This window comes from Armigeres subalbatus, chromosome 2 (assembly GCF_024139115.2).
Source record: "Armigeres subalbatus isolate Guangzhou_Male chromosome 2, GZ_Asu_2, whole genome shotgun sequence".
NCBI classification, from domain to species: domain Eukaryota; kingdom Metazoa; phylum Arthropoda; class Insecta; order Diptera; family Culicidae; genus Armigeres; species Armigeres subalbatus.
This window is the reverse complement of record NC_085140.1, coordinates 203,779,513-203,791,621: the sequence shown is the minus strand read 5'-3', so window position 1 is coordinate 203,791,621 and position 12,109 is coordinate 203,779,513. Positions and strand designations below refer to the sequence as shown.

The 12,109-nt window shown below is 41.9% G+C and overlaps 1 protein-coding gene and 1 long non-coding RNA gene across 4 annotated transcripts in view; one reads left to right on the top strand and one right to left on the bottom strand.

The window, feature by feature from the left end:
- Positions 1 to 7,695, top strand: part of LOC134211521 (uncharacterized) — a 35,645-nt gene extending 27,950 nt beyond the window's left edge. The window contains exons 11-13 of one of the 3 annotated variants that reach the window (XM_062688437.1): positions 2,883 to 3,911; positions 3,974 to 4,857; positions 6,012 to 7,695. In XM_062688437.1, coding sequence (XP_062544421.1) covers positions 2,883 to 3,911; positions 3,974 to 4,857; positions 6,012 to 6,033 — 1,935 coding nt within the window. In that variant the 3' untranslated portion in view covers positions 6,034 to 7,695. Of the gene's footprint in view, positions 1 to 2,882; positions 3,912 to 3,973 lie in introns of all 3 variants that reach the window. The other 2 variants (XM_062688439.1, XM_062688438.1) reach the window with 2 other exon arrangements.
- LOC134215779 (uncharacterized) lies at positions 885 to 1,773 on the bottom strand. The gene is made up of 3 exons (XR_009980306.1): positions 1,450 to 1,773; positions 1,262 to 1,372; positions 885 to 1,194 (listed from the first exon to the last, which is right to left on the bottom strand). It is a non-coding gene; the product is annotated as an uncharacterized LOC134215779 (long non-coding RNA).
- Positions 7,696 to 12,109: the final 4,414 nt, after the last annotated feature.

Below are 12,109 nucleotides of genomic sequence, written 5' to 3'. Positions count from 1 at the left end.
ATGGCTTTAGTCTAACACTAGCCTGAATTTGGTTATGTATCTTCCCTTAGGGTTTCTCTGTCTCCCTCAGTTTTTGTTAGAAAGAAACGATGTCGAGATTTTCGAAGCACATTACATTGTCGCAGCTCTGGCGTCCACCAAGGCTTGTTGGAGTTTGAACTAATTTTTTGCCTTTTTCGGGGCACGAAATCGTTGCAAATCGAATACAGTTTGTCGTAGAATGCTGATACAGCTACGTCAATTGTTCCGAAACGTATTAGCGAAAGCTTCGTTTAACGTTCGTAAACAAACGACCATTATACCAAATCCGTGATGAACTTGTAAAATTTATAAAAATCACGTTAATAAAGTAATTTAAAAAAAAAACATACCAAACGACTATTATGCCCAATGACCATTATGGCAAACGGCTTTATGCCAAATGACTTTATGCCCAACGGGGTAGCCCCATCCTTCTCCTCAACTAACTGCTTACATTCGCCGTCATACCAGTCGTTTATCTGATCCGGGGCACCGTGCCTAGTGCAGCGGTTGCGGGACTACCAATGGCAGATCCAGGCATCTTTAAGCGACGATGCGCCTAGCTGCTCTTCCGTTGGAAGTGTAACTTCCAGCTGCTGCGCGTAGCTACCGTCTTGTAGCCGCTCAATATTTAGCCGCGGCGGACGACTCCGACGCGTGTTGTACACACACAAAAAAATCGTTGGTAAAATTAAAAGAAACGTTGGTAAAATTAAGAAAATTAGTTAGTGATTTTCAGTAGAAAGTATATAATTGTTAAATCTACCAATGCAAAAAATGTCACCTCGGAAAGAAGTTTGACAGGAGGAACATTTTCAAAATAACGTTTTCCTTTCAAATTGAAAGGTGAGTTTTACATTTGAATCAACTAGTAGTACTTTCAAAACAACAAGTTGTATTCTCTCTCAATTTCACAGGCGTATTTATAATTTTTAATTGCCAAATTAAAAAACAAAAACAATTCGAATTTGTTATTTAGCTTTAATTTTATTGTCTATTTTATAATTCATCAAGCCTTTTTCCTTCTGATCATATTTATAAATTCAGATTCATATTTCAGGACAGCGGCGGTCAACTTGGTGGTTGGTTGGTGCAGTTCGTTCCTGGATTTCGGGATTTTGTCGTGAAAATTTTATCTTTTGATGGATGTGATCTATTAATAACAGCTTGGATCTGTAAACAAAATTTAATATTAAAATCTTGAGTTTTTTAAATCACTATCGGTATAATGGAAACTCACGTAAAATAAACGCTGTCAAGCACAAATATACCGTTGAATGCCGACAGCCGGATGCCCGATTGAAGTTAGCTGTTTGCGTGCTCGATTATCTTTTCTGACGTCAGTGCACATCTACGACGGTAGATAAGAAAAGACCATGGAGTTTTCATTGAAAAATAGAGCGTTTTGAAATATTTACTCGTATTTACCTGTTATTCCATTAAATTCTTCGAAGGAATTTATTCAGGCCTTGAAGAGTGTAGAATACGCCGGGAGTATTTTCTTGATTCAAGACGTTGACAGCTCGTTTGGTTGCCAGAGTATTTTTTATTTATAGCCAGTGTCGCCAAACCAAGAAAATGAAGAGCATTCATTTAAGAACTTTTCTCTTTTCAGTTCAAAAATTTCCGCTCTCAAAGGTACAATGTTTCATTGACAAACCAACTTTGAAATAGAAAGTTTTGTTCTCAGAGTAAATGTTTCGTTACTCAAAATCACAAGAAATGAACAACTTTCAAAACGAGAGTGTGATATTCTCAAAAGCACAATTTTTTTTCTCTCTGTGCACCGTCGATAGTTTTGAGCGCAGACATACTGCAACGAGGTAGTCGGACTCGATATTCCCACCGCGGTAAGTGCGGACGTTTGTGATATCGGAGAAGAATTTACCGTCGATTAGAACGTGGTCGATTTGGTTTTCCGTTTCTTGATTACGTGATTTCCATGTGGCATTGTGGATATACTTGCGGGGGAAGAAAGTGCTTCGGACTTCCATTCCGCGGGAGGCTGCAAAGTTTATGCATCGTTGGCCGTTGTCGTTCGATACGGTATGCAGACTTCCGGTTCGATGACCGGTATATACATTTCCTCCCTTCCTACGAGTGTTCAAGTCGCCGATGACGATTTTGACGTCCCGCAGTGGGCAGTGCACGTTGATGATGCTATAATTGAAGAAACGGCATTTTATCCTCAGCTTGCACATCCTTGCGTTTATTGGCTGCTACCCAATCATGCGTTGGCGCTTCTTGCCCAAAACGTTGGTGGTGCCACAGCTTTGGTAGAAGGTAGCCGCTCGATGCCCGCTACTACTTCGAAGTTGCGGGGATGTAATTCATCGTAGATTGTCCTGTCGCAACCTGCGAAGTCTAGCGACTTGCAGTTCCATGTTCCAAGCTTCCAATTGTGCCGATTGTATCGAGTCGTATTATCTTCTATGTCGTTCCTAATCCTAATCAAAGGCGGCTTATAAGGCCTGCGCAAACCTTCTGTCTCGTCGGAGGGCCGTCGTGTCAGGTCTGTTTAGCGTCCCACCTAATACCAGGACTTGGGCTTGTGCGCTTTGAGCGACACACGGTCGCTTTGGCGGAGCCTACTTGCATCCCCTGAAAGATATGGCCAATTGGTAGATTTTATCGCAAAGGGCCGGGATTTTTGGCGTAAACTACGTCTAAGGGGAAGGCTTGGATATAGGGGGTAAAATGAAAGTCATTAATTTATTATAGAAAGAAATGTCGATGTCAGGATTCAGACATGAACTTTGTTATTCCTATATAATATATTCCTAAAACTTATTATTCAGACCAATATTATACTGCATTTCCAATTTTAAATATTATTATCATTTTTGTTCGTTCTTTTTTAGGAGAAAAAATACGAGTGCACCATTTGCAACAAATTGTTTGCCGCTAAGCGCTCACTCAAACGCCATAAACTATGCCATGAGGAGGAAGGTGCATTTCCCTGCCCAGTCGAGGATTGCAAGGAGTCATTCAAGACCCCTGCCAGCCTTACCAAGCACAAAAAGATGGTGCACAGTATTGGACCAGATCCGAGTGAGAAAGGCGGATCTAAAGCCAAGGCGACAGCAGCCGCCAAAGCGGCAGCCAGTGAAAAGCTCCTTCCCGAGCCACCTCCGGTGATTCCTGGGGGCACCCCTGCTGCACTTGCAATGGGTAGCGTGGCTGGTCCATCGGTCGCGGTGAAACATGAACCACGAACGCCTACTGGCATGTTAGTGCCTCCTTCTAGAACCAGCAGTACAAGTAGTGCGGGAACTGGAAGTAACCCAAATACGATACCCTACGATCCGTATGGTACCGGAATGCACTACAATAATGTTGTTGGCCAGGGACAGCCGCAGCAGCAACACTTCACTGTACAAAATCCGAACAACGCAATTCACTATGGCCCTGCAGGGCGGGCTGCCAATGAACAAACCATGACATACAGAATTGATCCTACGGCTGCGTCCAATACAGGCTATACTGCCGGAGGCTATGGACAGATGAATAGTTCGTTTGAGTGGCGCAGTATGGAGTTACAAAACAGTATTGACCCAGGAATGGGTACATCCGGAACCGTTGGACCAACCGTCCAATCGGTAGCCGCAACCATGAAAGCTAACAAATATTATCCCGTGATGGATTCCAGTGGTACCGCCGGTGGCGGTTTTATCCAATCTCAACAATCCCAGCAGCATCAGTCACCACATCATCATCAGCAGCAACAACAACTTCATCCACAGCATCCTCATCATCAGCAGACCCAACAGCAACAGCCGCATCAGACTATTCCTGGTGCCAATGTACAGGTGAAGAGTTCACAGGAAACACAGCAGCATCAGCAGCAACAACAACTAATGATGAATAACCAGGAGTTCATGGGCTATCAGGTATATGCTGATCTCTTTCTGTAAATTTGTAAATCTCACCAATTTTGAAATTATTTTTACAGGAAATCTGGAACGCTAATATGGGCAAGATGGAATACCAAGAAGATGTAACCAACTCGAATGTATCAGGAAGCTCGTACAATAACATTGGAAACATTTTATCGAATCTAGAGCTGATAGGCAACAATAGTAATTATGAGCAGAATTATGACATTATACCACCTGCCACGGGTGCGGAGCAGCAGCAACAAAATACTCAGTCTGCAGGCCAGGTGCAGCAGGTTCCACCCAAAAACAACTATCACAAGCAACAGCAACATGTCCATCAACAACAACAGCAGCAGCAATCTAATATGATGTCTGTGGACAACCCGATGGTCAGCCAACACCATCACCAACAACAGCAGCAACAGCAGCAATATTTCCAAGAACATCACCCACACGCACCAAGCCATCATCCTCACCAGCAACCCCATCATGGTCTGCATCATCAACAACAGCCTCATCACCCGGCTCATCACGGGCAGTTGCACAGTCACCATGGCCAGCAACAAACGCCAAGCCCGCATCACCACCCGCCTCATATGCAGCAGCTTCAGGGAACCCAACAACAGCAGCAGCTGCAGCATCAGTACAATGCACATCTTCCACATCACCCGCAGCATCCTCATCATCATCCGCATACCCCAGGGCCACCTGGTGCTCATCATGGAACGCCTGGACCTTCTGCCACAGGACACCCTCATCAGATGTCACAACAGCAACAACCCACGGCAGGTATCAGCTACCCGAATCAACAGCATCCACATCAGCAACAGCAGCAACAACATCAACAAGCACAACAGCAACAACAGGATCACACCCTAACAGACATATCTAAAACCAACAATCTACAGTTTGTGGACAGCTTTACAGAATCTATCGACTACCTGCAACAATCGTTTCAGTACGTGTAGTAAGTAGGTGGAAGCAGGCTATACCGGTAGTGCGGAAATTTCGCTGCATTTGTCATCTCCGTTAGCGTTCACATGGGAGTGGTGCCTTTTCGCATGAGTTAAGTTGAAACCTTTCCTCTGGGCCAGTTTGCATTTTAAGCAGAAGGCCTCTTCCCAAGGCCCGATGCCCACGTAGCGTCTTTTTAACGCCACTTGCGTTAAAACAACGCAGATTATTTTTCGCCGCATTATTGCTTTCTCCCGATGCACATCTGAGTCTTTTTAACGCCGCGTGCACGCAATGTTGAAATGACGCTACTTGGGCATCGAGCCCAAATGTTTAGAATCTTCAGCGATCATCTTAGCAAATTGGTTGTCTTCGTTAACAAAAATCGATTCCCTGTTGCATCCCAAAGCGTGCAGAGAGCGGCGCCACTACATAATATTATAAGCGGCAGTTTCGGCAAATTTCCAATAATTTCGTCTTTGTGGACAAAAGAGAGATACCTCTCTATTTCTTGATTAGTATGTAGAAGCCCCTGGTCGGTCCGTTAAAGCACCTTTTCCATCTTTTCAATCAGTTTTGCTCACTGTACGCCAGACCACTTCAAAAACAACACCAGCAATGCAGATTTTCTTGATTCTTTCGCTTTCGTGTATTTCGTCATCGACACGTATCGTATTATGCACTTTATGCTATGATGTTGATCTTCATGTAGAGTATCAATTTTGCACAGTGCTGATTGTACTTGCCACTCTTCTTCTTCTTCAATGGTTCTACATTCCAATTGGAACATAAACGCCATAGCATGAGATCGTGTTTTGTTAAGCAAAATGCAGGGAGTTGAGAATGTACCCCACCCGAAAACATCCTTGTCCGCACTTGCCTCTCTAACCAAAAACTACGCAAGCCATCGCACACATCATAAGGGTATCTTTTGCCATGAACGAATAGGACATTTGCAATGCTGTCTTGTGTGGCCATTTCATGCAGAACACAGCAAAATTGAAGGGTTTCTGTTTGGCACACGTGTTGCCAATCAATCGCATAATGGATCCATCACAGCAATCAGCAGAAGGAATTTTCACGGTTGGCTTGTTTTCCCAAAAGGAGGGATGTTCAGTGTTTTTGTAGCCTTTCCCTCTCTTATTTCTCTGCTTCTAGGTATAAAGTGGATAATTCTTGAGTTTTTCAACACCCGCAACCCAGCTTATGCTTCTGCAATAGAACGAGCTTTCAAGCTTCTTCAGAAAAAAAGGCAATGAAATTGACTAGAAGACGCAATCTAGCTTTGCTAGATTCTTAACGCAACGAAATTGATTAAACGTACAGGGCATAAAAAGTGAAGTTGTATTCTTGAGGCCTGTTTTCAAAATGTTCTTCTGCTTAAAATATGGTGCTGTCACGGTAAAAAACCGACAAATATTTTAGGTACGGTAAAAAAGCCGTGCTGAATATTCTACAGTTCCAGTTCCCTTGTTCCAGAAATGACTTAAACGAAAGTGAATACGCACACTACCGATAAGCCTTGTCTACATTAAACCCGTACTATTTCCAGTATCGTCATTATTTAAAAATCAAATACACTCGCGAGTTGGATTTTATGTTGTCATGTAATCATCTTCTAGCAAGTAAGCGAAAATCACGAAACAGAAAACCCATTAGATTTCATCGACATAACAAAAATCATCCCCATTTAACCAGCCCCTTTGTCATCAACAATCATCATTGCATAATTTTACACACAACCTTCCAGCACACATACACACTCAATATTTTTGCATATAGTAGTGCGTTAGTTTAAGTGGAGATCCGCAAAGCACACGCCCACTTTTCCGCTAAAGTGAAAAGTAGAAAGTGAGTAGTTGAGCGTCGGAGTAAAAAAAACAGAAAGAAAAATATATTATTTCAGCTAGAGCAAGATAACTTTTATGTGTAGGAGAGACGAATCAAACGATTGCATTGCAAAAAAAAAGAGTGATTGCGACAAAGTGAAACAATAGAGATTTATAGCAGTATGATCGAGTATTATAGGAGAGTTTTGAATGTGTGTGAAAGTAAATTTTAAAGACTTTCAAGAAAGAGAATATTTAGTTTTTATCGTTTTCTTAAAACAATACATTTAAGAGAAAAAAGAACAAAGCATTGTGAAAACACATGGAACCACTTTCAGAGAACGAATTAAAGAAACAGCAAAGTCTTCGGTGAAGGCAACTTTGCCAACCAGAGAGTACAGAAAAGCGAAAATTGTAATTAGTATATTATTATATTAAGTGTTACACAGAACAGAGAGTAACCTTTGTGCGGATAGAGCGAACCACAATTTAACTGTGGTGCGAGGCATACTTGCGTGTAGAAGGTAGAGAAAGGGAAGAAACAAAGGTATTGTATAGCCAGAGAGACGTAATATATATTTAAAACGGAATCCGCGTGCACTGCTAATTGCGCAAGATTTTATTGCAAGAGTGCTGGCGGTGAACCTCTATAGTCAGCATTTGAAAAAAAAGGAAATGTACATCTCAAATTTTTACTACTGTATCTCACAAATAGAATAATACTGATTTTTGTTTTGCATTGAAAAGCGTGAGTGAAAAAAAAATCGAACAGAATGCATACACAAACACACATACACACACAAACACATATTTGCAAACAATAACCAGATAATACACACAAAAGCATATTGTAATGAATAACATACTTGCATAAAATAATATATGGTAAACAAGTGAAACAAACTATTGAAAAAAACTATTATATACACAACACAATTATTATATTATTGATTATTATTATATCATTATTACTATTATTATTGCAAATAAATGCTAAAATAATTGTGACATAACTGTATAGGCGTTATCAATGATTCGTGAAAGTCCGCGTTTGTCACATAACGTTCTATGCTATACCCCAATTTGTTAATTCATTGCCTGCCCATATACATATTAAGATGGCTAAAAAAACACTTTTTCCTTTTTTTTATGGGCTGCTAATAACTTTGCCGTTTACTTAACCTCTCGCGGTTTTCAGCAAGCCATTCTGCATGAGCTGAATAAGTATCATAGTTTTTATTCGTGAATGGTGCCATCTAACTTTAAATCACTGTTTTTCGATGTTCCCCCATATATTTTCGTATTTAAAGCTTCCAACAAGTTTAGCACCACCCAAACGTTGACCGATTTGGCTGAAATTTTGTCGGAATAAGATGGTGGCCCATCAAAAAATTCGAAATAAGTTTTTTCCCATGCTAATTTGAGCCACCCTAATACTTATACATGGCACGGCAAATGCTGGGTAAAGCGTACCATCCAGAGCAGGAGCAAAGACCTCGATAACAGAAATTGGTATGAACTAGCCTTGCATAAAGCCGGACCGGTCTAATGAGTTCGAAAGTTCGCTCGCATTTAGCGTAGTAAATACATTCTAGGAACTTTTTTCAAATGGGCGTAATTGATTCTGACCTTGATTTGATGATTGTGCTGTTAACTCGAACTATTTTAGTCAACTAACGTACTCAACAGAAAGAATAAATTGCGATCTATCAGGTAGTAACGCCAGTTGCACAAAATATGCTGAATAGAGAAAGTAGGAGCCGTTTCAAATTCCAAGGTCAAATACAGTTACGCCTATTTGAAAAAAGTTCCTAGCATTGTCTTTTTTGTGCGTTATTCATCGTTTTTATTCACACACGTGCTTTTGTTCAATGCACTGTATGTTCGTCTTCAATCCGTCGGTAAACCTGTGATTGTGATTGTGCCTGAAAGTGTAGTCTTGTTAATTAATTGAGTTGATGCTATCATAACAACTCTAACAAAACCCACGCAATTTTTTTCTCTGGAAGCGACATCTTCAGGGATTTATCGGTAATATATTACTTTCTCTCGATAGTACTTTCTTGCATTGGCGCTTTTTACGAGTTGGTACAGTGTACAACAAAATACTTGTAACGATGGAAGCATGTGAAGTATGCTCAAATCTTCTGGATTCAAATCGAGCAATTAATTGCAGCGGATCTTGCGGTAGGACCTTTCACTTCGTTTGCGTTGGACTGTCTAAATCACAATTTTCTGCATGGTGTGCGAAAACCGTTTTGTTTTGATTCTTAACTCTTGCCGCTTAAACTTTGAACCGGCAGTATACGATCGGGAGAAAACCATCATACGGGCATTACGTGAATTGCTCATACGCACTGATTCGATGGATACCCGCCTGAAGGAAATGATGGCGAAAATCTTCGGAAGATCAATCGGACAATGTTTGGATCTGCGGTTTGGAACTCAAACGCAATCTAAGCTCGCTCGCAATCAATCTCGCATCACCAAGCCTCTTTTTCACGATGCATTGATGAACTAACCCTGGACGATACTGCCGAAGACCCTATTAACCGCTCTAGGTCCTGCGACGATACGTCGTTCTTTGAAGTCCTTGATGAAATAAATAATTCCATTGCACAACTTCCGGATAAATTTGTCGTTGGGTCGAACAAACGTGTGCAAATCGTCACAAATTCGGTTGATTCTGGAGTCAACAAAACTACCTCTCGCGTCAGCGTATCAACTCCGGCCGCACCTGAGAAGCATTCGAACATATCGAGCAATAAAGCATCATCAACTGCTCTTCAACAAACACTAAGTACAGGACTCATTAAACATCCCGAGCGGAATGATGACCAGTTTGCAAATCGCCGTGTTGCTCGAGGTGGACCCGGCAATACAAGCTCAACTCCTTTGAAAGTTGCGAACGTTTTGCAGCCTACTCTAGATTTGGAATCCTTCTACGTGACAGCTTTCTCACCTGACCAGAACGAAGACGAAATCAAACAGTACGTAGCTGAAATTTCGAACATTGACACTTCCATGATAAAAGCAGTCAAATTAGTTCCCCGCGGCAAGAACGTAGAAGATTTGTCCTTTGTATCCTGCAAAGTGACAGTCAGCAGAACAGTCTCAAATGTTGTTGGTGATTCATTTTATTGGCCAGAGGGGATAACTGTACGAGAATTTGAACCAAATCCAAAAAACGGATCACTAGTACGGCTTCCAGTTTTCCAGTAAACGTAACCGCCAGTAACCGCCACTTCCGCACTTCCTGTTTCATCGGGTAAGTTTTACAGTGGTGTTATAGAGGAATTACCAGTCTCTCCGCAGGATCAAAACTCTTCGAAATAATAGTAACCAATGCTATGCTAAGTGCCACAAGGAGCTACATTTCATCCAATCAGCACGGATTTATGCCCGGTCGTTCCGTTTCAACTAACTTGCTGGAGTTTACTAGTACTTGTATATCGCAGATTGAAGCTAAGGCGCAAGTGGATGCCGTGTATACGGACCTGAAAGCTGCCTTTGACGTGATTGACCATCGAATACTCCTGTCTAAGCTCTCCCACCTCGGTGCCTCTGAACGTTTTACGCTGTGGCTGGAAAGCTATCTTTCGAATCGTGTTCTGCGCGTTAAAATCGACTCGTGTGTATCCCGTCCGTTTAGTAATAAATCAGGTGTACCAAAAGGTAGCAATCTGCACGGAAGAAAAAAAGTACCCAAAATTGAGTTTTTTTAAACTTACTTTTGAGTTATTTTTTCTATTCTCTTTCATCCACTTTTTCTTTTGTTGTCAAAAACAAAAGAGCCAAACAATCCAACGACGCCAGTTCAATACGGGAAGCCAATTTTGAGTTTTATTACCTGAGGTCGAAATTGAGTGAATTAAACTTACATTTGGGTAAATAAATTTTCCGTTGGGTACTTTTTTAACATGGGAGTAAAGGCAAACTACTTCGACCCTACTTACTCAATTTTGGCTTCCCGTACGGATGTTCGAGGTTGGGTGAATTAAACTCACTATTGGGTAGTTTATTTCTTCCGTGTGGGTCCATTGCTATTTACGCTGTTCTTCAACGATGTTACATTGCTGCTAGGATCGAAATGTGTGCTAGTCTACGCTGATGATCTGAAGATTTACTTGGTTGTCAAGACAATAGAAAGGTCCGGAAGACTAAATTAATTATCTAAGACATTCATGTAGACTGCTGTCAAATGAATTAAATAAATAATAATAATAATAAGAGATAAAATACCAAAAATACCAAAAACTTTTATGCAGAATACCTGAGGGATAACATGCTTAGGTATTTCAATACAAAATGAATACTAATTGGTTATGCATTTGGTATTGAAATTCAATTTAATAACTAAGTATGTTATGGCTTAGGTATTGTGCATATTAATTTTTGGTATTATTCCTTTGGTATTTTACCTCTTATGCAGGGCTAGTTCATAACAGGGTATGATATCAATAACAGAATTAGGTATTATTGAGCCAATCTATCCTGCTCGGGATTGGAAGGAATAACTTAAAATAACTCGCGTACCTGAAGGAATAAAATAGACCACATTTCGCGGTCTTTAGCATCTTACCCAGCAACTCCTATCCCTACCTCCCCGTGGTGCTGGCCGGGATACGAGCAACCTTAGGGAAGATCGGGTAACCAACCCCGGTGGGAACTATGGTCGTATGCTGACAGGGAAGGGGGGGGGGGTTGCTCCTCTCCGGAGGTGCAAATCTTACTGAGCGTCTGTTCTCCATGTCAGGATCGGCTCACAACAGCGTCTTTTCTCCATGTTAGGGGCGGCTGGTCATCGTCCGAGTGCCAGCGAGGGACTCTAAGTGAAACTGTTCACCATGGTCCACCGGGAATAAGGAGGAATGGTCCTCCGGAAATTTAGGGGGTTTGGTGTCAGGCCCTCCAAGCCAGCCTTTAAAAAAACATTTATTCATTTCATTTATTTAGTCTAGATGTAAACAGATAACACTGAATCAACAATTTGACGCCACAATACACGGTTCGAGGCTGCATCTCTCCATCCTCGGATACGCCCCACGCTCGCCTGCCACGCTCGTACCTGCCGGATCGGAAGCGAACACCATCTTTGCAGGGTTACTGTCCGACATTCTTGCAACATGTCCTGCCCATCGTACCCTTCCGGCTTTAGCTACCTTCTGGATACTGGGTTACTGGTAGAGTTGGGCGAGCTCGTGGTTCATTCTTCGCCGCCACCCACCGTCTTCATGCACACCGCCAAAGTTGGTCCTAAGCACCCGTCTCTCGAATACTCCCAGTGCTTGCGAGCCCGCCTCGAGCATTGTCCATGTTTCATGTCCGTAGAGGACTACCGGTCTTATTAGCTTCTTATTAGCTTACATAACACATTTGGTGCGGTGGCGAATCTTTTTGACCGCAGTTTCTTCTGGAGCCCGTAGT